General features: G+C 37.4%; 1 protein-coding gene across 2 annotated transcripts in view; it reads left to right on the top strand.

The window, feature by feature from the left end:
• PKP2 (plakophilin 2) overlaps positions 1-27,634 on the top strand; it is a 93,351-nt gene that overhangs the window by 30,047 nt on the left and 35,670 nt on the right. For both annotated transcript variants that reach the window (XM_027035889.2, XM_053226114.1), the window contains exons 5-6: positions 14,492-14,699; positions 24,392-24,569. In XM_027035889.2, the coding sequence (XP_026891690.2) occupies positions 14,492-14,699; positions 24,392-24,569 (386 nt within the window). The remainder of the gene's footprint in view (positions 1-14,491; positions 14,700-24,391; positions 24,570-27,634) is intronic.

The raw sequence follows: 27,634 nt of genomic DNA, 5'->3' as shown, positions 1-27,634 counted from the left end.
TAGTTCTATTTTTAACTTTTTGAGGAACTTCCACTCTGTTTTCCAGAGTGACTGCACTAGTTTGCATTCCCACCAACAGTGCAATAGGGTTTCCCTTTCTCCTCATCCTTGCCAACACCTGTTGTTTCTTGTCTTAGCAATTCTGACAGATATGAGGTGATACCTCATAGTTCTTTTGCCCATTTTTATTTGGGTTTTTGTTCTCTTGTCATTGAATTTTGTCAGTTCTTTCTACATTCTGGATATGTCTTTTTTTTTTCAAATATGTGATTTGGAAATACTTTCTCCCAGTTGTATTTTGTCTTTCCATTATTGTAATAGTTTTTGATTTTGATGGAGTCTAATTATAAATCTTTTCCTTTATGGACTGTGCTTTTCATGATACATCCAAGAAATTTTTCTGTACTCTGATGTCACAAAGATAATCTATATTTTCTTCTAGAAGTTTTATAACTGTCAGATTTTATAGTGTATGATCCATTTGGGTTTAATTTTTGTATATACTGCAAATGTAGACTGACGTTCCTTTAAAAAAAAAAAAAACACATATGCAGGGGCACCTGGGTGGCTCAGTCAATTAAGCGTCCGACTGTTGGTTTCAGCTCAGGTCATGATCTCACAGTTAATGGGTTTGAGTCCCCTGTTGGGCTCCGCGCTCACAGCGCTCTCTCTCCCTTTCTTAAATAAATAAATATACATTTAAAAAGTATATATGCAATTGTTTAGGCACCATTTGCTGGAAAGATTATTATTTTGGTATTACTTCGTTTTTGTGCCTTTGTTGAAAAGTAATTGATCACATCTATATGAGTCTATTTCTGTATCATGTATTGTATTTCACTGATGTATTATTGGTCTATCTCCTTGCTAATACGACACTGTCTCGATTACTATAGTTTTATATATTAATATAGTTTTATATTGAAGTTTGCTAGTGTTAGTCCTCTGACTTTATCCTTTTTCAAGTGATTTTGGCTATTCTAGGTCTTTTACAGTCCCATTGGAATTTTAGAATCAGCTTGTCAATTTATTTGTGACAAAACTGCTGGGATTTTGTTTGAGATTGCATTGAATCTATAATGTATGGAGAATTTTCATCTAAGCAATATTAAGTCTTCTGACCCCTGACCATGGTACATTTCACTATTTATTTAGGTCTTCTTTAATTTCTCTCAGCAGTGTATTGTAGTTTTACTCCAGAGATCTTTCATGGTTTTTGTTATATTTATCCCTAAAGATATAATATTTCTAAATGTTTTTACACATGGTCTGGGTTTTTTTTTTCACTTCAATTTTTGATTGTTCAATGCTAGTATATAGAAATATAATTGATTTTTTGTATATTGATCTTGTATCCTGTGACACTACTAAATTCACTCTAAGCTCTAGTAGCATATTTGTAGATTTGTCAGATTTTCTACATAGATCATGCCATCTGCTAATAAAAACTGTTTTGTTTCTTCCTTTGCAATCTTAATGACTTAGGTTTCTTTTTCCTTTTTTTCTTTGGTACTGGCTAGAACCTCTAGCACAGTGTTAAAAGGAAGTGAAAGTGGACCTGTCCTGTTCTTGATCACAGGCAGAAGCATTTGGTTGTTCTTGCACTATTAAGTATGATGCTACCTGTAAGTTTTTGTTTGTTTTTAGGAATTTAATCTGGGGGATTTTTACGTGGGTTTTTTTTTTTTTGGAAGAAAGGAAAAAATTTTATATTTTAGTATTTTTAACACCATTTCCTTTTCCTGCTTTTTGTTTTATTTTTTAAATTGAGTTATAATTGACATATAACAGTATATTCAGGTGTACAACATGACCCGATATATGCATATCAATGATTACCAATCTAGTTACCATCCATGCTCGGTTATGAATTTTTTTCTTGTGATGAGAACTTTTAAGACCTACTCTTAGCACTTTCAAATGTACAATACACTCTTAATAACTAGTCATCATGGTGTACATTACATCTTCTTGACTTACTTATTTTATAACTAGAAGTATGTCCCTTTTGACCACCTTCACCCATTTCACCCATGCCAAACCTCCCACCTCTGGCAACCACCAGTCTGTTCTCTGTATCTTTGATTTTGTTTTTTCTTGGTTTGTTTGTTTGTTTGTTTTTAGATTCCACATATAAGTGAGATCATATAGTATTTGTTCATTGTCTATTTTACTCAGCATAATGCCCTCAAGGTTCATCCATGTCGTTGCAAATACCAGTTTTTCCTTCTTACTTATGGCTGAATATAGTCCATTGTGTATATATATCACATTTTCCTTATCCACTTATCCATCAGTGGACACTTAGATTGTTTCCATGCGATAGCTTTTGTAAATAATACTGCAGTAAACATGGAAATTCATATATCTTTTTGAGTTGGTGTTTTCATTTCTTTCTGATAAATACTCAGAAGTAGAATTACTGGACCATAAGGTAGTTCTAGTCTTAATTTTTTGAGGAACCTCCATACTATTTTCAGAGTGTTTGTACCAAGTTATATGCTCTCCAACAGCGCACAGGGGTTCCCCTTTGGCCACATCCTTGCCAACACTTGTTATTTCTTGTCTTTTTGGTAATAGCCATTCTGACAGGTGTGATGTGATATCTTGTTGTGGTTTTGATTTGCATTTCCCTGATGATTAAGAAGGCTGAACACCTTTTCTGTATGTTGGCCATCTGTATGTCTTCCTTGGAAAAATCTATTCAGGTCCTTTGCCCATCTTTTAATCGAATTGTTGTTTTGCTATTGAGTCATGTGAGTTCTTTATGTTGTGATTATTAACCCCTTATCAGATTTATGATTTGAAAATATTTCCTTCCATTCCGTAGGTTGTCTTTTCATTTTGTGATAGTTTCCTTTGCTGTTTGATCTAGTCCTACTTGTTTCTTTTTGCTTTTGTTCTTTTCTTGTGTCATATCCAAAAAATCATTGCAAAGACTGACATCAAAGAGGTTGCTGCCTATGTTTTCTTCTAGGAGTTTTATAGTTTCAGGTTTCACATTCAAGACTTTAAGTTGAGTTAATTTTTGTGTATGGTATGAGATAGTGGTCCAGTTTCACTTTTTTTTGCATGTGGCCATCCAGTTTTCTCAGCACCATTTGTTGATAAGGCTCTCCTTTTCCTGTTGTGTATTCTCGGGTTTTTTGTTGTAAATTAATTGGCCACATATGTGTGGTTTATTTCTGGGCTGTTTATTCCGTTCCATTGATCTGCATGTCTTTTTATGCCAAAATCATACTATTTTTATTACTACAGCTTTTTAATATAGTTTTGAAATCAGAAAGCATGATGGCCTCCAGCTTTATTCTTCTTTCTCAAGATTGATCTGACTAGTCAGGATCTTTTTGTGGTTCCATATAAATTTTAGAATTATTCGTTTTATTTCTGTGAAAAATACCATTGGAATTTTTTTTTTTTGGGGGGGACAGAGAGAGACAGAGCATGAACGGGGGAGGGGCAAAGAGAGAGGGAGACACAGAATCGGAAACAGGCTCCAGGCTCTGAGCCATCAGCCCAGAGCCCGACGCGGGGCTCGAACCCACGGACCGCGAGATCGTGACCTAGCTGAAGTCGGATGCTTAACCGACTGTGCCACCCAGGCGCCCCGTGGAATTTTGATGGGAATTGCATGGAATCTTTAGATTGCTTTGGACAGTATGCACATTTCAACAGCATTTCTCTAATCCATAAGCAGGGAACATCTTTCCATTTATTTGTGTCTTCAGTTTCTTTCATGGACAGATCTTCTCCTCTATTAAATTTATTCCCAGGTGTGTGTGTGTGTGTGTGTGTGTGTGTGTTTTTAATGCAATTGTAAGTGGGATTGTTTTCTTAATTCTGATAGTTTATTACAGGTGTACAAAAATGCAACAAAATTTTGCATATTTTATATACTACAACTTTACTGAATTCATTGATTAGTTCAAGTAAACTTTTGGTGGGATCTTTAGGATTTTCTATATAATATGTCATCTGCAAATAGTGACCGTTTTGCTCTTTCTTTACCAATTTGGATGCCACTTCCTTTTCTTGCCTAATTACTCCAGCTAGGACTTGAATACTATGTTGAATAAAAGTGGCCAGAGTGGACATCCTTGCCTTGTTCCTAGTCTTCAGAAAAAAAGCTTTTAGCTTTTAACCGTTGAATATGATGTTAGCTGTAGGTTTTTCATACATCACAATATCAAGTTGAAGAACTTACCTTTATCCCTAATTTTATGGAATTTTTTTTTGGTTTTTACTCAGAAATGGTTTTGGGAGGCACCTGGGTGGCTCAGTCAGTTAAGTGTCCAACTTTGGCCGAGATCATGATCTCACAGTTTGTGAGTTCGAGCCCCACATCGGGCTCTGTGCTGACAGCTCAGAGCTTGGAGCCTGCTTCAGATTCTTTGTCTCCCCTTTTCTCTTCCCCTCCCCCACTCGTACTCTCTCTCAAAAATAACATTAGATTTAAAAAAAAAGAAATGGTTTTTGGACTTTATCAAATGTTTTATTCACTTATTAAAATATTTCTATGGTTTTTATCTTAATTTTGCTAATATGGTAAATTACTTTGGTCTTTAAGTGTTATCCCATTCCTGGGATCCCACTTGGTCACGATGTACTGTTACCTTTTTATAATTAGATTCGGTAAAACTTTGTTAAGGCAGTTATACAGCTATATTTATAAAGGATATTGATCTTTTCTTGTAATGTCTTTCTCCAGTTTTGGATCGAGAGTAATAAAATACATTGGGAAGTGTTCTCTCTTCTTCAATTTTCTGAAAGTTTGATTGTAATTGGAATTATTTCCATCATAAATGTTTGGTAGAATTCACCAGCAAAGCTCTTGGACTTGAACTTTTCTTGTGAGAGGTTCTTAACCACACTCAGGACCTTCAGATTATGAGACTGGCACACTGCCTGCTGTGCTAAGGAAACTAGCTGTGTTCTCAGCTATAAATTCATTTTCTTTAATTGGTAACAGGGTTTTGGGGGCTCTGTATTTTTTGTAATGAACTTCGGTAGTGTGTGTCTTTCAGAGACTTTGTCCATTTCGTCTAGGTTGTTCCAGTGCTCTTCATTGTTTTGCATAGATGTCATGTTATTTCCCATTGCCTAAAGAATTCTCTTTAACATTTACTCTAGTGCAGGTCTCCTGGTGGTTAACTTGAGCTTTTGTATGTCTAAAAAGGAATTTCATCTTTGCTTTTGAGAGGTCTTTTCACTAGGTTGACAGTTTTTTATTTCAGTACTTGAAAGTTGTTGCTTCACTGTCATCTTACTTGCTTTGCTTCAGACAGGAAATCATCTGTCATCTTCATTGTTCCTCAGTACATACTGTAACTCTCTCCACCTACCCAGCCTGCTTTTAAGATTTTCTCTTTATCACTAGCATTGAGCAGGTTGGTCATAATGTGCCTTGGTGTAGTTTTCCTTAAGTTTCTTGTGCTTGGGAGCTCATTGAGCTTAAATTTGTAGATTTTTTACTTTTCATCAAATTTTGGAACTTTGCTTGGAATTTCCAATTTTCAACCATTAATTCTTCAAAGATTTTTTTTTTCTGTCCTTTGGGAACTTGTTACATATATATTTGGCTACTTGAAGTTGTCTCATAGCTCATCTGTACTCTATTCTTTTTCTTTAGTTTTTGTTTTCTGTATGTATGTTTATTTTAAACATATTTTATTAGATATTTATTTGCTATGCTTTAAATTCACTAATTCTTTCTTCTGTAAAGTTTAATATGCCATTAATCTCATTCAGGGATTTTCTTTCATTCATAAATTGTAGTTTTCATCTCTAAAAGTTTTGAGTCTTTTTTCTATCTTCTATGTCTCTACCTAACATTTCAAGTTACTTGAAATCAGTTTGACCCTTTTAAATCTTGCTTTTGAGATTTGCTGGGTGGAACCAGAGCAGCATTTATTCTAGAACGAATTAATCCCCACTTCTTAAAGCAAGACAATTCTGAAAACTAATGCACCATGAATTAAGAGGTTTTCTGACTGGGTAGTGAGAATAGGCACTGTTCTTGGGCCTGTGTGACCATGAGGAGCTGTTCCCTTAAGTCCTTTGGTTATTTGGTTGGTTAGTTGGTTATTTCCCTGGCTTCAGGCAATTTTCTCACACATGTGCACTAATTAATACTCTACTGAACATTAGATGGAGACCCTCTGCAACCTCAGGAGTTCTCTTTCTGTGCCGCTTTCTCACTGGTACCTCTTCCCTACGGACTCTTCTTCTTGGATCCTGCACTGGCTCCTGAACTCTGCTTGTTGAATTCCATTTGGGTTTTACCTCACTACACAGCAGCCTGAGAACTCTCTCCATACAGTGATCTTTGACAGCAGTGGGGCTCACCTTGCTTGTTATCCATTCCTTAGGGATCACTATCCATCATTGCTACATTACCAATTATCAAAACCATTGTATGCTTTGTCTGGTTTTTAACATTGTTTCAGATGATAGGTAAATCCAGTCCTTGTCACTATTGAGTCATTATTAATTTTGATAAATAATTCCCTAATAAATTCCACCTAAGATTGTGTAGACTTAAATCCCACCAACATTGCATCATAGTGCCCATTTATATGTACCATTACTACCATGAGATTATTCTTTTGTGTTTGTTTTTGTTAATCTAATAAGCAAAAAAAAAAAAAAAGCCATCTCTTTATGGTAAAAACTTTCCTGTTTTTTTGAAATCAAGATTAATAGTTGGTCACTTAATCAGTTACAAAGGAAAAAAAAATTTAGTTATACACACATACCACACACAGTTTGTCATAATCTTGCATAAACTATGCCCATTGTGTATCATCTGCAATTTTTAGTTTCTTTAAAGTGAAATAAATGAGAACTTAATGACACTGATTCATCTGATTTCACCTGTATTGAATTCTTACATTTCCCGTAGTCTTTTACATTAATTTTGTTCACAAATAATTACAGAGCTTTTTAAAGCTGTTTTCCTTTATCTAGTCTTTCCAAAGCATGCAGATTAGTTTTCAGAGAAACGGAACTCTTTTCACCCTTAAATTTCATTCGTTTACCTAACAGGTAAATAAATTACATGATTACAGTAACAAGTACAGTTGGCCTAAATACATTGGGAAACATGTAAGTTATTCTTAGTAAATTTGTAACTCAACTAGTAAAAATTGGAGTGCAAAGCCCAACATAGAGTAACCTCTCAGCTTTGATAATTCTCAGGGAATCAGTAGGATTTCCAGAGGGAAACAAGAATGTGACTAATCCTACATATCAGTTAAGTAGAGTCAGGTAAAAGAGTTCTGTGGACTGTTTTCTCCAAAGATTTGTATCTCCTTAATGCTTGGTAGGAATTCATTATCTATTACGCGTAATATTATATATAATCCAGTGTTATGCATCTTATTGTATCTTCCATCATGCAGGATTGAAAAAGTCTTCTGAAGTCCAATTTGTCAGTATTTCTATTCATGACACCTGTATTTTAGGTATTACTTTAAAACCTATCCCCACATCTAGATTATTTCTCGTTTTAAAAGCTACATAATTATTGAGTAGTTCTCACTGCCCTTTGCCTGTATGTTTGTTCCATGGGAAGAATATGTAAGGATTAAAAAAAAATTTTTTTTAACATTTATTTATTTTTGAGAGACAGAGACAGAGTGTGAGCAGGAGAGGAATAGAGACAGACGGAGACACAGAATCCAAAGCAGGCTCCAGGTTCCGAGCTGTCAGCACAGAGCCTGATGCGGGGCCCAAACCCACAAACTAATTGTGAGATCATGACCTGAGCCGAAGTTGGGACACTCAACTGACTGAGCCACCCAGGAGCCCCAAGATTTAAAAAAATAATGTATTTAACTAGTAATGAACCCTCTTTATACATATAGGTGAAAAGAATTCGGCTAAAAATTAGTCCTTTCTATGACTAACTCAGATAAATGTTTGAATCTTTTTTTTATTACCAATTTTAAAAAGCTGGGCATTATTAAGCATGCTTTCATTTTCTAATATGGAATTACTTGAATTTTTCTTCTGTTTCTCAAATTGGGCTAGATTTCTACGATCTCTTAAGTTGCTAATTTGATTATAAATATCATTTTGCTTACATATGTGATTAAAGCTGTGCTTGCCTTCTTGGCTCTTTTTCTAAAACTAGGACAAACACTGGTTTTGAGAATAATGAAACATGAAAGTCACACTGAAACCTAAAAATACATATACGTGGTAGAAAAATTTAAGTATTAAGTTATAACCCAACATGAACAAAATCCTGCTAATATTAAGCATAGTGCTATAGCATTTGAATTTATGTATAAAAGACATTACAGGCTCAGTCTCTGGGGCATGTGACTCTTGATCTTGGGATTGTAAGTTTGAGCCCCATGTTGGGTATAGAGATTATTTAAGAATAAAATCTTAGGGGGAGAGGGAAAATGGGTGATGGGCATTGAGGAGGGAACTTGTTGGGATGTGCACTGGTATGTTGTATGTAAGCGATGAATCACGGGAATCTACCCCCAAAAGCAAGAGGACACTGTATACACTGTATGTGAGCCAACTTGACAATAAATTGTATTAAAAAAAAGAAATAAAATCTTTTTTAAAAAGGCAATTATAATTTGAATATAAAGATCAAAATTCTAAATCATAAACTTTTAAAACCAGTGGCAACTTTTTAATCCTTATTTTATTTGATTAGGACTCAGCCCACTTATCATACTTGATCCTCTTCTCCTTTTTGAACCTTTCTTCTTTTGGTCCAGAGTCTCCTGGTTCTTTTTCCATTTCTCTGGCTCCTTCAGCTTTCTTCTGTGAAAAATTTATCATCAGCTGTCCCTTAAATGTTTATGTTCCTGAGATGCCTTCCTGGGACTTTTCTTCCTCGGCACCATCTCCTGACCTGCCTCATCCACTCCTATGACTTCCATCCCTATATGATTGAGATGCTGATGACTTCCTGCATCTCTGCCCCCTTCTGTCCCTTGGGCTCTAAACCATGTGTCCATCTATTTCCTGGACATCCCACTGAACTCAACATCAGCATTTCAAAAATGGGCACGTTAATTTCTTTTGCTTTTCCTCTCTACTAGCCAACCCTCCTTCTAACTTGTTCTTCCTGCTGGGTTGGAAGGCAGGACCCTTGGTGGTTTGAGTATTAACACTCAGAAGTCACTCAGGGAAGCGTGAGTCCCAGCATCCTAATTACCTCAGTGACCTTGGGCAGGATACTAACGTCTCTGAGCCTTGGCATTCCTACCTATAAAGTGGAAATAATAATCCTACTAGAAAGAGTTGTGAGAATGCACTCAGATCATGGTACAATGCCTGCCCCAATCTGAACATATTATTTCCTGTGTGAGTGGTAGTTCACTCAGGTGGTATGACACAAAAACTTGAACACAGACTTTCAACTTTTCTTTTATTGTTACCTCTCAACATTATTCATATTCATGCAGTCTTCAAGACTTTTTAGTGCTGCTACTAAAAGTGTCTTGAATCTACTCACCTCTTTCCCTCCCTACTCAGCGCCACTATGCTAATCCCTATCACCATGTTTTCTGTTAACTCAGCCACTTCCTGGTTAATTTCCCTTCCTCCACTTTTAACCCACTACTGATACAGTCGCCTCTCAGCACCCACTTGCCTTTAGGAGGAAGGATACATTTAATCTGCAAGACCCTTCTAAAACTGACCTTATTTCCATTCCTGCTTCAGATCTCATCCCTGAAGTTTTGACTGCCATAACTATCTTGCAGAATCTTATAAAACTCATACGAATTCATTACTCAAAATTTGAGAAATTAAGAAACAGACAAAAAGAGACATACCCACACTTCCCCAATATTGTTACCATCTTAGTTTTGTTCTCTGACTTTTTACAAATTGAATATGTAGCTTTCCTTGTAGGGATTTTTTTTTTGCTTTGATTTTAAGAAGCATGCACAAATATATGCTTGTTGTTTAAAAAAATACAAAATAACAAGCAACTTTCATAATTTATATGCCCATCATTTCTCCCAAACTCCCTAAATTCATTGCCTTCTTTATATCTGTGTTTGAGTGGAAATACATAGATATTTTATACATTTTTTCTAGTAACACTGTACAATAAGCATTTCCTCATAACATTAGCAATATTTTGCATACCTCATATTAATGGTGGCATATTAATGGTGATGCACTAGCTACCATGTGTTGAGTGAGTACTATGTACCTAGCATGAAGATTGTTAATCTTAGATAATCTCCATTTGACTAGTGAGGGAACTGTAATGACCAATATAAAATATCTGTCCGTTCTAACATTACTCTGCCTCTCCCATGGAAACTTCAATCTGTGTGGATTGTGACAATCATTAACTAGTCTTCCCCTGTTGTTGGACATTTATGGTTTCAAATTTTTCCCTTTTATAAATACTACAGTCACAGGGTGCTTGGGTGGCTCAGTTAGTTAAGCATCCAACTCTTGATTTTGGCTCATGTCTTGATCTCATGGTTCATGGGTTCGAGCCCCATGCCAGGCTCCACACTCAGCACAGAGCCTGCCTGAGATAGTCTCATTCATTCATTCTCTCTCTCTCTCTCTCTCTCTCTCTCTCTCTCTCTCCTTCCCTCCCTCCCCCCTCCCCCTCTCCCCCTCTCCCCCTCTCCTTCCCTCCCTCCCTCCCTCCCTCCCTCCCTCTCTTGCTCTGCCCCTCCCCTGTTTGTGCAGGCTCTCGCTCTCTCAAAAATAAATAAATTTTATTAAAAATTAAATAAATACTGTACTTACAATGACATGTGTGTGCATTTCAAATTCTTTCCTAATGAAGGTTATTAGAAGAGAATATTTTTGAAGTTTTTGACACTTAATGCTGATTGCCTTCCTGAAAGGTTATACCAATTTTCATGGAGTGATTAGTTCTAATGGGAAGGAAAAGAGAAAAGGGGAGTGACATTTCACAGAGGTGGTGACATTTGAGTCAGCTCATGCAAGATGAGCAGGGCTTTGCCAGAAGTGAGGCAGAGTGGTCGGAGCATTCCCAACGGGAAGGAAGTGAGAGCAAGGGCACCAGGGCACAAGGGAGCCCTTGCCCCAAAGGAGTCAGTCTGTTCCTTCCGCTTATTTGCCACCAGAATCCTCATCATTTATTTTATAGTTGACAGGAAGAAGAATCAGAATAGAGCCCTTCCATATATTTAGAAACCATCTCAAATGAAAGGTTTAGTCTGTTTCTTCTTTCCTTTTCCCAAAGGGAGAACAAGTCCCCTGAGGATTCAGTATACCTGGGAAATACATGCCACCTCTCTCATCCCATCTGCTTCCCTGAATGTGAAGGGACAAAGACAGTACATCTGGCGTTGGTTCTGACGTGTACAGGATCTGGAGCGCCTGGGTGGCTCAGTCAGTTAAGCCACTGACTTCGGCTCAGGTTATGATCTCATAGTTCACGGGTTCGAGCCCCGCATCAGGCTCTGTGCTGACAGCTCAGCACCGGGAGCCTGCTTCAGATTCTGTGTCTCCCTCTCTCTCTGTCTCTCTCCTGCTCGTGCTCTGTCTCTCTCTCAAAAATAGACATTAAAAATAATGCATTTGGTATTGATTTTGTATCAATCTGCTTAACAAGATGGATAAAAGTAACCTAAGTCTATTTATAAATTTGGGAGAGGTGCCAGACACTAGGGCGTCAAATTCAACAGTGACTAGAGCTGTAGCAGATTTCTACATTTGTCTGAGCATGGTGTGTCCACAATGCCTTCTTGCTGGGCTGGAGCAAGTGCTGAAAGCCCAAGGGGTGAAGGTGACAGGGTAAGCAAAGCCGGCTGTCCAAGCCCCCGAGTCCAGTTCCACATGCCACTTCTTGCTGATTCTATCATCGCATCTGGAAATGCAATATGACCGGTAAGCCACATCCCATCATATTTGAAGAAGGCCACTTAGGAGTTATAAATCAAGCAATAAAATATTTCTAAAGCTCGCAAAATACCTTCAGGACAAACAGGATTTTCTTTCTGCATCTGATGCTTCTACAGCTACTGTGAAGATTTAGTATAGCTGGCATTTATGAAGTTTGTGGAGTGTACATTTAACGAACTTAAAACCTAACTATGAAATAGAAATTGATGGAATTGGAGAAACCTGTGAATTATAAACAATTTAAAATGTGCCTTTCTGCTCTTAAGGAAGTGTAGTAATGGGAATAGAGGAAGTGATCAAGTAGATGATCTACTGGACCAGAATTAATTGACAGCTAAGAAATCTTTATCAGTAGCATTTTTGTGCAAATATATTAGAATGGCTGTAGACGTAGCCCAACAAAATTGCTGTGGCCAGTTTACCAGTCGTGCCCTGTTCTGCACATGTCTCCTCTGAAGTGAGTTGTAAGTGGAAGTATTATTCCTCATTATTACTAGTGAAGCCTCAAAGAGACCAAAAGTACTTCTCTCATAAGGTTCTCAACAAGCTATTAATTAGATAACATAAATGAAACTCTTAACACTATGCCAACACCTTCTAATGGTAGAAGTGGGTGGGAGAGTCATTATCTGTGTTTTATTATTATTATTATTATTATTATTATTATTATTATTATGGTTATTATTTTTAAACTTTGACTTTGATTCTTGCCTTGCTAGTCTTCTCCCCAGTCCTAACAAAGAAAGATGTAAGATTGGAAGATTATGTCTTAAATCTCATTTATCTGTTTATGAAAGGGAAGCTGAAATTTGATGATACATAGAAAATATGAAAAGGTATTACTGGGCGCCAGAGCATGAACTGTGAAGCAGTTAGGGCATCATTCATAAGTGATGAACTTCAGCTGAAAGGGAACCTCCTGCCCATTCACAACAATAAGTGTTTCCTAAAAATTTCTGCATTAAGATGGTGAAAATGACTGACATCTTTACCAGAAGTTCTTACTAATTTAAAATTTCTGCATCAGATGCCAGTGGAAGCCCATGAGAAGGAAAAGCCCTCAGTCTACAACTTAACATTTTGCTTCAGCCACCCCACGTCCACCTCTTGACTTCTTTAGATAATATTTGCAGCCTAAAGTATCACATTGCTCATATTGCCATGATTTGACCTTTTCTTGAACAGCCATACATTTCAGAATCTAAACTGTCTATTTATATTCTTCTTTTCCTAGTGCTAACCCTTTCTCTAATAGACAGCATGCCCTTTCTTGCATATTTGGATGGGAGAGATATTTTCTATTTTTTTTAATTATTTTTATTTTTATTTTTTTAATGTTTATTTTTGAGAGAGAGAGAGAGAGAGAGAGAGAGAGAGGGAGTGTGAATGGGGGAGGGGCAGAGAGAAAGGGAGACAGAATCTGGAGCAGCCTCCAGGCTCTGAGCAAGCTGTCAGCACAGAGACTGACATGGGGCTTGAACTCACAAACTGTGAGATCATGACCCGAGTCAAAGTCGGACACTTAACCAACTGAGCCACCCAGGTGCCCCGAGAGATATTTTTTAAATAGCATATCAAGGGGTGCCTGGGTGGCTCAGTTGGTGAAGCGTCTGACTTCAGCTCAGGTCATCATCTCACAGTCTGTGAGTTCGAGCCCCTCATCAGGCTCTGTGCTGACAGCTCAGAGCCTGGAGACTGCTTCAGATTCTGTGTCTCCCTCTCTCTCTGCCCCTCCCCTGCTCATGCTGTGTCTCTCTCTATCTTAAAAATAAATAAAAACATTTAAAAAAATTTAAATAACATATCAAAAGTGTAAAGTTACGTTATTTACTTAAATTAAGAAGCTTGCATAATTTTTATATGAAGCTTTTTAAATACCCTAAACAATTGATCATAAAAATAGCTGGCATTTAGGATTAGTTTGCATTGCTACTACCAGTGCCATGGTAAATGAATCTTTATTTCTACCATTGATGATGAGATCTGTCCATTTATATTGACTGTAAAGTTCTGTCCTGGAAAAAAAAAATGAAATGTTCATATAATTGTGCTGTTCTTCTATAAAACTCCTTACTCCTCTCATTCCAGCTCTGTTCATCTTCATTATGCTCAAGACTTTAAAAAAAAATTTTTTTTTAACGTTTATTTATTTTTGAGAGAGAGAGTGAGACAGAGCGTGAGTGGGGGAGGGACGGAGAAAGAGAAGGATACACAGAATCCAAACAGGCTCCAGGTTCTGAGCTGTCAGCCCAGAGCCCAACATGAAGCTTGAACCCACAAACCGTGAGAACATGACCTGTATGCTCAAGACTTTTATAGCTTAACTCTTTCTGTCCACTTAACTGTCACTTACCCACCTATCACTTTACTTTCCCCTTCAATTTTTTCATAGGTTTCAGTCTTCTCACATTTATTGTTAGCTCCTCCAAGAGAGGCAGACACTGCCTTATAGCAGGTGTATATTGTATGCAGTGAGCCTCAGGTTGTGTCCCAGTTACTGTCTGATGGGGACTCTACTTGACATTAGTGAACTTCATCTGTTCATTCATATTACAACAAATGTCTTTAATGCTACATCAGAATAAATATCTGAAATACACATCTGCTTCTTCCCCAGGTTAATCAGCTTCGTGGCATCCCCAAGCTTCTGCAGCTCCTAAAAGTTCAGAATGAAGATGTTCAGCGAGCCGTGTGTGGGGCCCTGAGAAACTTGGTATTTGAAGACAATGACAACAAGTTGGAGGTCGCTGAACTCAACGGGGTACCTCGGCTGCTCCAGGTGCTGAAGCAAACTAGAGACTTGGAGACTAAAAAGCAAATAACAGGTACTGCTAACAGAATATTGAAGGATGTAGAACAGAGTACCCAGCTGGGTATGTTATGTCATCTGTTTTTCTTTTTTTTTTTTTTTTAATTTTCTTTTTTCTTTTTTAAAATTTACATCCAAATTAGTTAGCATATAGTGCAACAATGATTTCAGGAGTAGATTCCTTAGTGCCCCTTACTCATTTAGCCCACCCCCCCTCCCACAATCCCTCCAGTAAACATCTGTTTGTTCTCCATAGTTATGAGTCTCTTATGCTTTGTTCCGCTCCCTGGTTTTATATTATTTTTGCTTCCCTTCCCTTATGTTCATCTGTTTTGTCTCTTAAAGTCCTCATATGAGTGAAGTCATAGGATTTTTGCCTTTCTCTGACTGACTCATTTCACTTAGCATAATACCCTCCAGTTCCATCCACGTAGTTGTAAATGGCAAGATTTCATTCTTTTTGATTGCCGAGTAAAACTCCATTATGTATATATATATATATATATTTACCACATCTTCTTTATCCATTCATCCATTGATGGACATTTGGGCTCTTTCCATACTTTGGCTATTGTTGATAGTACTGCTATAAACATGGGGGTGCATGTGTCTCTTCAAAACAGCACACCTGTATCCCATGGATAAATGCCTAGTAGTGCAATTGATGGGTCATAGGGTAGTTCTGTTTTTAGCTTTTTGAGGAACCTCCATACTATTTTCCAGAGTGGCTGCACCAGCTTGCATTCCCACCAGCAATGCAAAAGAGATCCTCTTTCTCTGCATCCTCGCCAACATCTGTTGTTGCCTGAGTTGTTAATGTTAGCCACTCTGACAGGTGTAAGGTGGTATCTCATTGTGGTTTTGATTTGTATTTCCCTGATGATGAGTGATGTTGAGCATTTTTTCACATGTCGGTTGGCCATCCTGATGTCTTCTTTGGAGAAGTGTCTATTCATTTCTTTTGCCCTTTTCTTCACTGGACTATTTATTTTTTGAGTGTTGGATAAGTTCTTTATAGATTTTGGATACTAACCCTTTATCTGATACGTCGTTTGCAAATATCTTCTCCCATTCTGTCGGTTGCCTTATAGCTTTGCTGATTGTTTCCTTTGTTGTCAGAAGATTTTTATTTTGATGAGGTCCCAGTAGTTCATTTTTGCTTTTGTTTCCCTTGCCTCCAGAGACGTGTTGAGTAAGGAGTTGCTGCGGCCAAGATCAAAGAGGTTTTTGCCTGCTTTCTCCTCGAGGATTTTGATAGCTTCCTGTCTTACATTTAGGTCTTTCATCCATTTTGAGTTTATTTTTGTGTGTGGTGTAAGAAAGTGGTCCAGGTTCATTCTTCTACATGTCTCTGTCCAGTTTTCCCAGCACCACTTGCTGAAGAGACTGTCTTTATTCCATTGGATATTCTTTCCTGCTTTGTCAAAGATTAGTTGGCCATATGTTTGTGGGTCCATTTCTGGGTTCTCTATTCTGTTCCACTGATCTGAGTGTCTGTTCTTGTGCCTGTACCATACTGTCTGATGGTTACAGCTTTGTAGCAGAGCTTGAAGTCTGGGATTGTGATGCCTTCTGCTTTGGTTTTTGGGGTCTTTTCTGGTTCCATACAAGTTTTAGGATTATTTGTTCTAGCTCTGTGAAGAATGCTGGTGTTTTTTTGATAGGGTGTCATCTGTTTTTCTTAAGTTTCCCGGAACAAATGGCTAATGGGCTCATTATTATCTGAGAGGTGGCTTTCAAGGAACATTGTCACCCTCTGACTTAAACCCCAGATTAAAGTCAAGTTAGAATTTTTTTTCCTGAAAGGGAAATTATTTTGAGGCTTTTGCTCAATATTTTAAATTAAAAACTCTGCAACTTTGCATGTTTTTACAACTTTACAGTGCTCACCACATGGAAATTCTGCATCAGTTTACTAACAGCCAACTTTGTGATTTGAGAACGTGTAAGGTTTCAGTATTGCCTCAAGTGCACAAGGCATTCATTCTGAAGAGACTCAGTAAGAACCACACCCAATTATTTGTTTTATTTATTCAATAATCCACTCGCTGGATGTATACAAAGAAAGTGAATCAGGGAATCAAATAGTGTCCTTGTGTAGAGGATTAGTTTAATCAAATTAGTCAAAATACAAGAAATGCTATTTCCCAATCCTTCCATTACCTGGACCCCCCAAAATACCAGCTCCCTAGCCCACTCATCCCTGCACCCTAAAAAGAAGAAAAAAAGATGAGAGTGGCTGGATGCTTTTTTCTAGTTCTTTACTTCATATTTCAAAATCTTGATTTGAACAAATAAATATCTTCTTTCTGCCCAATAGATTAGAAGAATGAAATAATCTGATAGAATTAAAGCAACAGTTTTAGTAATCCTTGAAATTTGGAGAAGAGAGACCTAGTTTTATTTAAGTGAATAGTGCATATGGTAGAGGAGAAAAGGGTGCATTGATGTTCAAGCTTAGCCCTCTTGCTGTCATCGTCAGCTCCCTGCTGATGCTCCCTGCACACGTTCCCGAGTGCAAGAGCATTACTGAGTGCAACTGTTGGTGGTATTGCCTTGCGGAAACCTTCCTTAAATATCTTCAGGGGCCTAGGTGGTATACATACATTTTTAATTTATCGCCAAAAAGTTTTAAGGTATTTGTAGGTATTATTAGGTGATGAAATCTCGGTTTTATAGATGAGAAAAGTAAGGCCCAAGCCCTTTTTAATATATCATATAAAAGTATTTTTAAATGATAATGCTGGACAGTGTTGTTTATTTTAGAAGGAAGTATTCCATACATTTTGTTATAAGTTGAATATATTCTACACTTCTGCAGAATATACAGCAGTTTATTATACAACAGGTTTTTTTTCCTGTTTTTAAAAATGTTGTCATTCTATCTTCTCTGCCCATTTATATCTTAAAGTAATCACATTTTTTTCTATCTTGGTATATTTTAATTTTATAAAACTATATGAAGGGTTATACCTTGCTATCCTTCTGCCAGCACGCTGTCATGTCCCATGAGAAATTTCCTTCCATAACTATGACTTATATTAAAACACCTACAGAAATTAAGAGGGATCTCACTCATTCATTCATTCAGCCAGCATTTATGGGGTGCCTGCAAGTACCAGGCAATGAGAATCATTTTAGAAAGGTTGTAGATGTTCTTTTCTTTCTACTAAAACATGAACATTTACTTGATGGTTGGCACTTAAAAAGAAAACCAAACCTCACAACTGGAACCTAACATTTCCTTCATTAAACTGTAGTAATGACAACCGCAAGAGAGAATCAGATAATCTGTTTTACGGTAAAAAAAAAAAAACACACACACACAAAAAAAAACAAAAACTTTCCAAAGGAGATGTTTCATTGTGGACTTTAAAATAAGGATAGGATACATTTTGAACTGGTGTTTTGAAGGAGAATGAAAATTATTCCCAGCAAAGTGAACATCATTAGCGAAGCAAAAAGAAGCTGCTGGTCATTTTTAGAGGCAGTTGGATAATAGAGTATTGATGTTAAGGTATATTGTATCTAGAGAGCTTGGGAGGATGTGTGGGTGTGTGTTGAGGAAGTAATCCATTGAACCATGCTTCCCCTTCTTTTGTAGGCAATAGGAAACTATGGTCAGAGAACATTCTGTGGTATTAATGCCATAGAAACCATTCAGTTATCTTTACATAATGTGCAGAACTGATCAGTGGAGGTTTATTGTGCAATTCTCAGGATTTCTAGTACAAGCCAAGCATCCCTTCCAGAGGGGGCTCATTACATGCTAATTGAATTGAGTCGATACTTGAATGTTTGATACAAATCCTTCTAAATAACTTCCTTTAGCTCTATTAATAGAACAGCTAAGTACGTGCTTTCTGGGCCTCAGAAATAAATTGTTGACTTAATGTAGACATGTTTATATCTTTGCTTAGAAACACAAAGCGAATAACCATACATATGAATCTTTTCTTGTCTATTTTGTGGGTATCTTTTTATTGAGCCTGTTCTTTGTGCTAGTCACTAAGCTAGGACTTTCCATTTTTCATCTTTGTCCCTCCAGTCATCTCCATAAGGCATTATTGACAATTTACATATCATCAGTGTGACACTCGGTGGGGTTAAGTAGATTGCCCAAGATTATGCAGCTAACAAAGAACAAAGCCCATATTTCAACCCAGCTCTATCTGGGTGTCTTCTGTATGAAAGTGGCTCTCATCTCCCTCTTTGGAGGCAGAGAGTGATTCATTTTTACACTTCTTTGGGAAAAGCCTTGTCTTTTAGGATCTCAGATTAGAGAGCTCTCCTTCACTTCTCTGTGACCCTTCCTCTGTCTCCACTTGCCACTGACTTGGTTAAGTCCTCTTCACCTCTCTGCTCTACTATTGCAGTAGCCTCTTACCTGCCCACTGATTCAGTTTTGCACATTCCCAGTCTGTCCACTACTCTGCTCCTAGTGATTTCTTGCTGATACGAAAATATGGTCCCATTGTGCTCCCCATTACCTCTAAGATACAGTCTGTACTGTGCAGTATGCCACACAAAGATTTTATGATCTGAGCCTGGTGGCCACTGGCAGCAATATCTCCTCTCATACCTTCCCAGCCCAGGTTCTGAAATCCTAAAGGATTTGCTGGTCTGTCTGTGTCTCTTTTCTGTCTTGATATCTTTGTCTCTGCTGTTGTCTTGGACTAAAATCCTTTTCCACACCTTGACCACCTGGTGAACCCTCCTCACCCTTCAATAGCTGTCTTTTCCTCTGAAGGATTTTCAGACGCCATCCTTCCATACTTCATCCCCCCCAGTGGGGTTTTGAAAGAAGGGGCATCTCTGAACTACTTTTGCTTCCTTTAATATTAGGATGCCACTTATTTCATGCCTGTGTGTTTGCTGCAATAACAACTTTGCTACTCCTCTAAGTTGTTCAACATCTGTGGCTGATTGAATATAAAAAAAGAGATTCATGACCTGGGAATATCTCGATTAAGAGAAATAAAAGGATCAGGTTTGTTTTCAGATAAGACCCTGATTTTCCTGGCCAAGCTATAAAAAAAATTAACCATCCGATTTCTATATATGCATAAAAAAGGCATCAGCGCTTTGTTCTGCTGGGAGAGAACATCAACTCACTGACCTTCCTGGCATTTTCAGTACCAGCCTAGGAGGGAAGCTCTTCCCTTTTCAGATGAAAAGACTTAAGGATCAAAGACGTTCCCTCTATGAGATTGTTCCCCCTCCCTTACCAAGTGAGCCTGTTAGTGTACTTTAATTGAAATGAGAACAGTACATACTGGTCTCAGAGGCTCATCTCCAAGGTCACTGAGTAATGAGCATTTGCAGGAGTGAGTAGGACTCTGACTTGGTAAGAATGAAGCAGGAGATTCTTGTGCCTCTTTTCATGTTGCATAAGGAAGAGTCAGGATGATTTGCAATGAAATTTGTTAAAAATGCATATTGACCTCTGCATGTTTTTTGGAAATATTTCATTGGCTTGCTATATTTTAATAAAGTAGCAAAAATATTTTGCTATAAGATATTCGTTATGCACCTTTTAAAAATAATTGTATATTATTTTATTCTGCACTTGTAACATGCAACAAGTTATCTTGGGTTTGTATATAACTTGGACTAAATGGCCTTTGCAATAGTGCGATATTTCAGGGAAGGCTTACAAAACTTAGGTGAAAGAAGTATATCCATGCAAGGGAAATTATTTAAAAAAAAAAAATTCCTCCTGGTCTGTGATCACTTTGAAAAATAAGATTAAAATGAACCAGTCTTCCTCCTCCTGCTCCTCTTCTCCTGTACTGATAATAGGGATTCATTTAATCATAATATATGTAATTTTTGCTACCTCATTGTCATGCAGAGTTTGTTAAATAACTCTATTTCTATTCCTAGAAGGCAATATTAATAAAACACAGATTTTAATATCTTATAAGATCCTTCTACTAAAATTAGCTGTTTTTTGCAAAAATCACAGTTGGCAATACATTTCTGGAGAACACAGTTATTCTTATCTCTTTTATAATTGCTAATTATTCAAAGTATATCCCTTACCAGAATCCATTTCTTTCTTTTTGGCTAGAATGAGAGCTTAGAGATAGAAAATTACAGGCTTATCACCTGCAACAAAGAACTTAATAATAGAAATTTAGGCACTATGAATAAATTGACTGGAAGTTAAAGGTGAGACCAATGAAAACCTAAACCCTAATGTTATATTGGGTCATCTAGAATCTAGTCATTGAAATGAATATGTATTAAGGGTCCTTTAGTCCATTCATTACCCAATGCGAGAAATGGGAATCATTTTTTTTTCAAGTCATCTCTACGCTCAGTGTGGGGCTCGAGTGCACAACCCTGAGATCAGGAATTGCCTGCTCTACCTAATGGGGCAGCCAAAGGCCCCAAGAATAATTTTTAAAATACAAATTACTAAAATCCATTCTGAGATTCTAGCTAATAAATTTGGAATGTGGCCCAAGAATATGTCATTCTGATATGCCGCTCGGTTTATTAGAAAACTGGTAGTCTAGTCTAACACTCTAGCTTTGGGATAAAACCGCTTGTCAATATTTTGATAAAGGAGGAGCTCATTTTTAGCAGTCTTAGCGATAGAGCTGGATCTTACAGCAGATCTTTCTGTTTCCTTCAAAGCTCTCTTAGAAGTTTATATATTCAGTGAGCCAGAATCTCCTTCCCTAGAATTTCCACTCATTAGTTCTGGTTTTGCCTTCATATAGTCACAAAAAATGATGCCTAGCTATTAAATTTACATTTGTTTAGTTACTAGAGAAAATGTATTCCTATGTGTATTAGATTCTAATATTTTTTAGCTTGGGTTAATTTTTCTACTAGCAATTGAATTTTTAATGATATTTAAGAACTCTATATATTAAGGATATTAACCCCTTGTCTCATATTGTCATATGTATTTTCCCAATTTGTAATTGGTCATTTATTGATGTTGTATGTACATGTTGGGAGAATGTATAACTGTTTAATCCTGAATCTCTAGTGAAAAGTTCCTTCCTAGCTTTGTACCATACAAAAATTTGGCAGGCATGACATTTCTATATAATACCCTACATTAAAAATTTTAAAGTTATACTAAAACTCCCAAACCAGATACTTTTATAGAAATAATACTGGATACCAAGTTATAAAGGACGTTGACTGTTTGAGGAAAATTCCACTCCCTTTGTTCAGATTAATCCTCTTCTGGTTTTTATTGTAAGTTATACTTTTCCTTTGAGTGCCCTGTGTGGTCCTTTTTTAAAAGAGGAAATGGCATCATGCTTCACATTTTTAAGCCTCTGGCAGGCAGGGACTATTAATTTGTTTGCTTATGTAAAGCAGGAAGCTTTTTTTTTTCCCTCTCTCTCTCTTTTCTTTTTAACTTTCTTTAGTAGCTTAGAAACCACAACTCCACCTTAGACCTGCCTCTAAATTGTTTTCAACAACCATTGGAATTTTATTCTGTCACTCCCCCCATCCAGAGCCCCTCAAGATGAAGTGGGAGGAATGAAGTCATTGTGTTGCAAAATCTGTGTTCCAGGGACACTGCTACTGCTCCTGACTAGTCTAGTTTGACCAGGAAAAGACCTTCTCCTGAGCCCGAATGCTAGCCCTCAGAAAACACTAGACCCAGTGTCACCCCATCTGACTGTAGCTCTGTGTAGGCTGCAGTGGAAGTTTGGTTTCAGAAATGGTTGTTTCAGAAACTGATTAAGTAAAACTGATTAAGGTCAAAAGGCTGCATTTGGCCCAGAGTGTTCTAAATGGTGGTCCAAATAGAACTATGGTTGAATGATTATCAACCTTTAAATCAGGGGAGATGATATCACCACATAATTCAGCCAAAAAAACCAAAAGCACCTTTCCTTGTTTCGTAAGGTAGACTGTCCTGTATACCTATGCTTCCTCTCTCTCGTATGCAGACAAAAGAGTACATTTTAAAAGTGAGAATTACTGACTGGGCAATGGCGGAGTGAGTAGGGAAGAAAACGAAGATTCCCATCTCTTTCTACCTCCTCTCTCTGCCTTCCTGGATGCTAGGGAGTTAGAGTCATTTGCTGAGGTATGAAAGAAGGCAATGCAACTTGACACCTGCTGGGAGTCACTGGAATAGCAAGCAGGAGGTGTGCCCTCCTTCCACTGAATCAGAAGTATTTGAATGCCAAATTTGTAAGAAAAACCAATCCTAAATGGATGTGCCACTTTGTATCCTCTCTGACTACCCAGCCTCAGGCTCTGTCTCACAAATGCCCTGGAAAGTACAGTGTTCTATTATCTCAATTTCTTTCTGAGTTGGCTTGTATGGCCTTTTTCTTTAACGGTGGGTTAAGGGGAGAAGTTTCAAGAGGAAAGGGAAAGTTAAATAAGTAAATGTGGTACCAGCCTTAGACCAATGTTTAGGCCATACATGTTGGTAGATAGATTAAAAATACTCTTGTATCTCCTTCACTACCAAACTATAATATAAGGAATACATGAGGTAGCCAGTGTAAATTCCAGGAGGACATAAAGTCTGTCATTGGGTAGGATTTAATAAATATTAATTGGCGATGTTGATCAGCCTACTGGTGATAGGCATGGGTATAAGCAAAGGCTCTGTAGGCCATCCGTGCTGTTACTGGGAGGCAAATATCAGGTGGAAGTTTCAGGTAGTGGGGAGCAGGAGGCGGAGGGAGATATTCCCTTTATATGACCCTTTAAAAACATTGAAGTCTTGGGGCACCTGGGTGGCTCAGTCTGTTAAGCATCCAACTCTTTATTTTGGCTCGGGTCCTGACCTCGTGGTTTGTGAGTTGGAGCCCCGCATCAGGCTCTGCGCTGACACGCAGAACGTGCTTGGTATTCTCTCTCTCCCTCTCTCCCTGCCCCTCCCCTGCTCTCTTGCTCTCTCTCTCTCTCTCTCTCAAAATAAGTAAACATTGATGTCTTGGGGCGCCTGGATGGCTCATTTGGGTAAGCATCTGACTTTGGCTCAGGTCATGATCTTGCGGTTTGTGAGTTCAGGCCCTGCATCAGGCTCTGGGCTGACGGCTCAGAGCCTTGAGCCCATTTCAGATTCTGTGTCTCCCTCTCTCTCTGCCCCTCCCCTGCTCATGCTCTGTCTCTCCTGCAAAAATAAATAAACATTAAAAAAAAACAACAACAAAAAACATTGAAATCTTGGGATACCTGTCTGGCTCTGTCGGTAGAGTATTCAATTCTTGATCTCATGGTTGTGCATTTCAAGCCCCACATAGGTTGTAGGGATAACTTTAAAAAAAAATAAAATCTTTTTTTACAAAATTAAATAAATAACAATAAAAACATTGAAGTCTTTATTGCAGTAGGGTCATTTCGGGCCTTCATGTTGGTGAGACCAGAATTTATTATGTATGTGACGTCAGCTTAACGGTAGGATCATTTAAGAGCAATGGCAATAAATGTTTAAGGATTTCTAGCTTCCATTATCATTCCTGATTAATTTAAACCTGCATAATTTTATATCATAATTCCCCCCCACCCCACCCCTGCTGATTATGGATCAGTTTCATTGCCATCTAAAGAACTCTAAACCAATTCTTTTGGTTGGGAAAGGGGCTATCTCTCTCACTCCTCCCCCCCCCCCAAAACCTAGGCACAGCCCTAGGAGTGCTGGCTGTAACTCCTCTTTTCAGCAGTTATTTGACCCATCCCTGTTTTGATAGTACTCTTTGTTTTTTCTAGGTTTGCTGTGGAATTTGTCATCTAATGACAAACTCAAGAATCTCATGATAACAGAAGCCTTGCTCATCCTGACTGAGAATATCATCATCCCCTTCTCTGGTTGGCCAGAAGGAGACTACCCCAAAGCAAACGGTTTGCTCGATTTTGATATATTTTACAACGTCACAGGATGCTTAAGGTAATGCCACTCTACAGATCTTTCCTCTGTGTACCTTATATACTACATCCAGATTTTCTAAAACTCTACCCCACTACCTAGAGGTCCTATAAGAATTATAAAGATCACTCTAAATATAAGAAGCACAATGTAGAGACAATGAGAGAGGTAAAGTAAGAACAGAATGTTGTTTCTAGGCATGTTTGATTCCAGAAGCTACCCACATTAGTTCACAAGAGCGAGGATGTCAGTTCCAATAAAACAGAGATCTAACCTGAACACCCAGAAGTCCATGCAGACTGGCCTTCCCTGTCTCCCAGGGTTTAAGGCAGGCTCCATGCCATTTTTAATTCATTAAAATCTAACTTAATGATGTGGTTAAAAAAATAATTGTAAACCTAGTGTTTTTGTTATACTTTATTAAAGGATAATTGTATTTGTTTTAGATGTACAAAGTAATGATTAGATATTTGTATATTTTACAGACGGTCACCAGAATAAGTCTAATGTTCATCACCATACATAGTCACAAAATTCTTTTTCCTTGTGATGAGAACTTTTATGATTTTTTTCTCTTAGCAACTTTCAAATATGTAGTATTGTATTATTAACTATAGTTGCCATGTTGTATGTTACATCTCCAGGACTGACTGACTGACTTATTTATATGTTTGTTTATTTATTTATGGCATATGAAAATTTATTTCCATTATGGTTTTCTTTGGACTTACTTATTTTATAACTGGAAGTTTATAACTTTTCCACATATACCCACTTTGCCCTCCCTGCCCACCCCCCCCCCACCCCCCGCCTCTGGAAACCCCACCAATCTGTACTCTGTATCAGCTTATTTGTTTTGTTTTGTTTTAAAAGTAATCTCTATACCCAACATGGGGCTTGAACTTACAACCCCAAGATGTTCTGACTGAGCCAGCCCCTATGAGCTTTGTTTTTGTTTTTGTTTTGTTTCTTTTAGATTGCATTTATAAGTGAGATCATACAGTATTTATCTTTCTCTGACTTATTTCACTTAGCATAAGGCTCTCACAGTCCATCCATGATGTTGCCAGGGGAGATATTTCATTCTTTATTGTTGCTGAATAATATTCCACGTATATATACCAGATTTTCTTATCCATTCATTTGTCAGTAGATACTCAAGATTGTTTCCATAGATTGTTTCCATTTCTTGGCTATTATGAATAATGCTTCAGTGAACATGGGAGTGCATATATCTTTTCAAGTTAGTGTTTTCATTTTCTTTGGATAAATACTCAGAAGTGAAATAGCTAGATCATATGGTAGCTCTGTGTTTGATTTTTTGAGGAACCTCCATAATGTTTTCCGTATTGGTTGTGCCAACTTACATTCCACAGGCACAGCACAAGGTTTGCCTCTTCTCCATATCCTCACCAACACTTGTTATTTCTTATCTTTTTGATGATAGCTATTCTAATAGGTGTGAGGTGATATGTCATTTTGATTTGCATTTCCTTGGTGATTAGTAACGAGCATTTTTTCATGTGCCTGTTGGCCATCTCTGTCTTCTTTAGAAAAATGTCTATTCAGTTCTTCTGAATCTATCTTTCCTTTTCTTTTTCCTTTCTCCTTTCACCACTTTCCCCAAGTATTCTTGACTTCTTTGTTGCAAATGAATTGACTGTATATGCTCAAGTTTATTTTTGGACTCTTTATTCTGTTCCAATGACTTATGTGTCTGTTTTTATGCCAGTACCACATGCTATTTTGATTAATACAGCTTTGTAACATAGTTTGAAATCAGGGAGTGTGATGCCTCCAGCTTTGTTCTTCCTTCTCAAGATTTCTTTGGCTGTTTGGGATCTTATGTGATTGCATACAATTTGTAGAATTGTTTGTTCTATTTCTGTGAAAAATGCCATTGAAAATTTGCTAGGAATTGCATTGAATTTGTAGATCGCCTTGGGTAGAATGGACATTTTAACAATGTTAATTCTGCCAATTCCTGAGTATGGTATATCTTTTCATTTATTTGTGTCTTCAGTTTGTTTTTATCAATGTCTTATCATTGTTAGTATACAGGTCTTTTACCTAGTTGGTCAAATTTATTCCTAGGTGTTTTTAAATAGCTGTAAGGCAACAAAGCCTAAAGGAACAGAATGTTTTACCATAAGAATAGCTACTAAAGAAGTTAGTTTGAGCCGCATTTCTAAATAGTGGGATGAAAAAATGCCTGAGTTGTTTTCTCCTTTGGGCTGTCAGATGCCAACTAAATCAAGAGAAAATAGAAACACATGCAGGAGAAAGAAAAATGCTAGTTTTAACTTCTTTAAAATCATGCATCTCAAACTTTCTTGTATTTGAAAATAATCATTGTTCTTTATGTGCAAGGATTAAAAGAAATCAGAAGATGTAATCAAAATTAGACAGCCCATGAGAGGTCAGGACATATTCTGCCTTTTGTTATTTTCTCTAGTTACAGTTCATTTTTGAGGGAATCTAGATGGTAACTGAGAGAATTTATCATGGTAAAATGTTTAATCTCCAAAGTTAATCACACAGTAATGCATATCAAATATCAGTTTTGTGTAAGAGTTATGTTAGCTACTGAGAATTTTACAAAGATGAATAAGAAAATCTTTTGGGGATTTTTAACGTAGTAGGGAATGCAGATGAGTAAAAGCACTAGAACACAGCTACAGTGAAATGTATTTATTAGAGCAGTGGGCCCCTGGAACATTAGCATCTGCATCACCTGGGTCCCACCCAGACCTTATGAATCAGAAACTCTCAGGGTGGGGCCCAGCAATCTCGTTTTGACAAGCCCTCCTGGTGATTCTAATGCCATGGTATCAGAAGTACAAGTGAGGTGCTGCAGGAATGCAGAACAAAGGACAATTCATGCCAGCTGACTGGGATCTGAAAGACACTATAGAAGAGGTGCCAAATGAACTAGGCCTTGGTGGATTATTTCAATAGTCAGAAATTCTCTAAGGACTAAGGACTAAATTCTTGAACAGCAGAAGAGGTGCCTCTTTGAATCTGTCCTTCTGTACAGTTCACTAGAACTGCTTTTTTATTGCACTTTTGATCGAATAACACATTTT

Source organism: Acinonyx jubatus, chromosome B4 (genome assembly GCF_027475565.1).
Source record: "Acinonyx jubatus isolate Ajub_Pintada_27869175 chromosome B4, VMU_Ajub_asm_v1.0, whole genome shotgun sequence".
Lineage (NCBI taxonomy): Eukaryota > Metazoa > Chordata > Mammalia > Carnivora > Felidae > Acinonyx > Acinonyx jubatus.
Note: the sequence above shows the minus strand (reverse complement) of the source record. Positions and strands in the feature narration are given on the sequence as shown.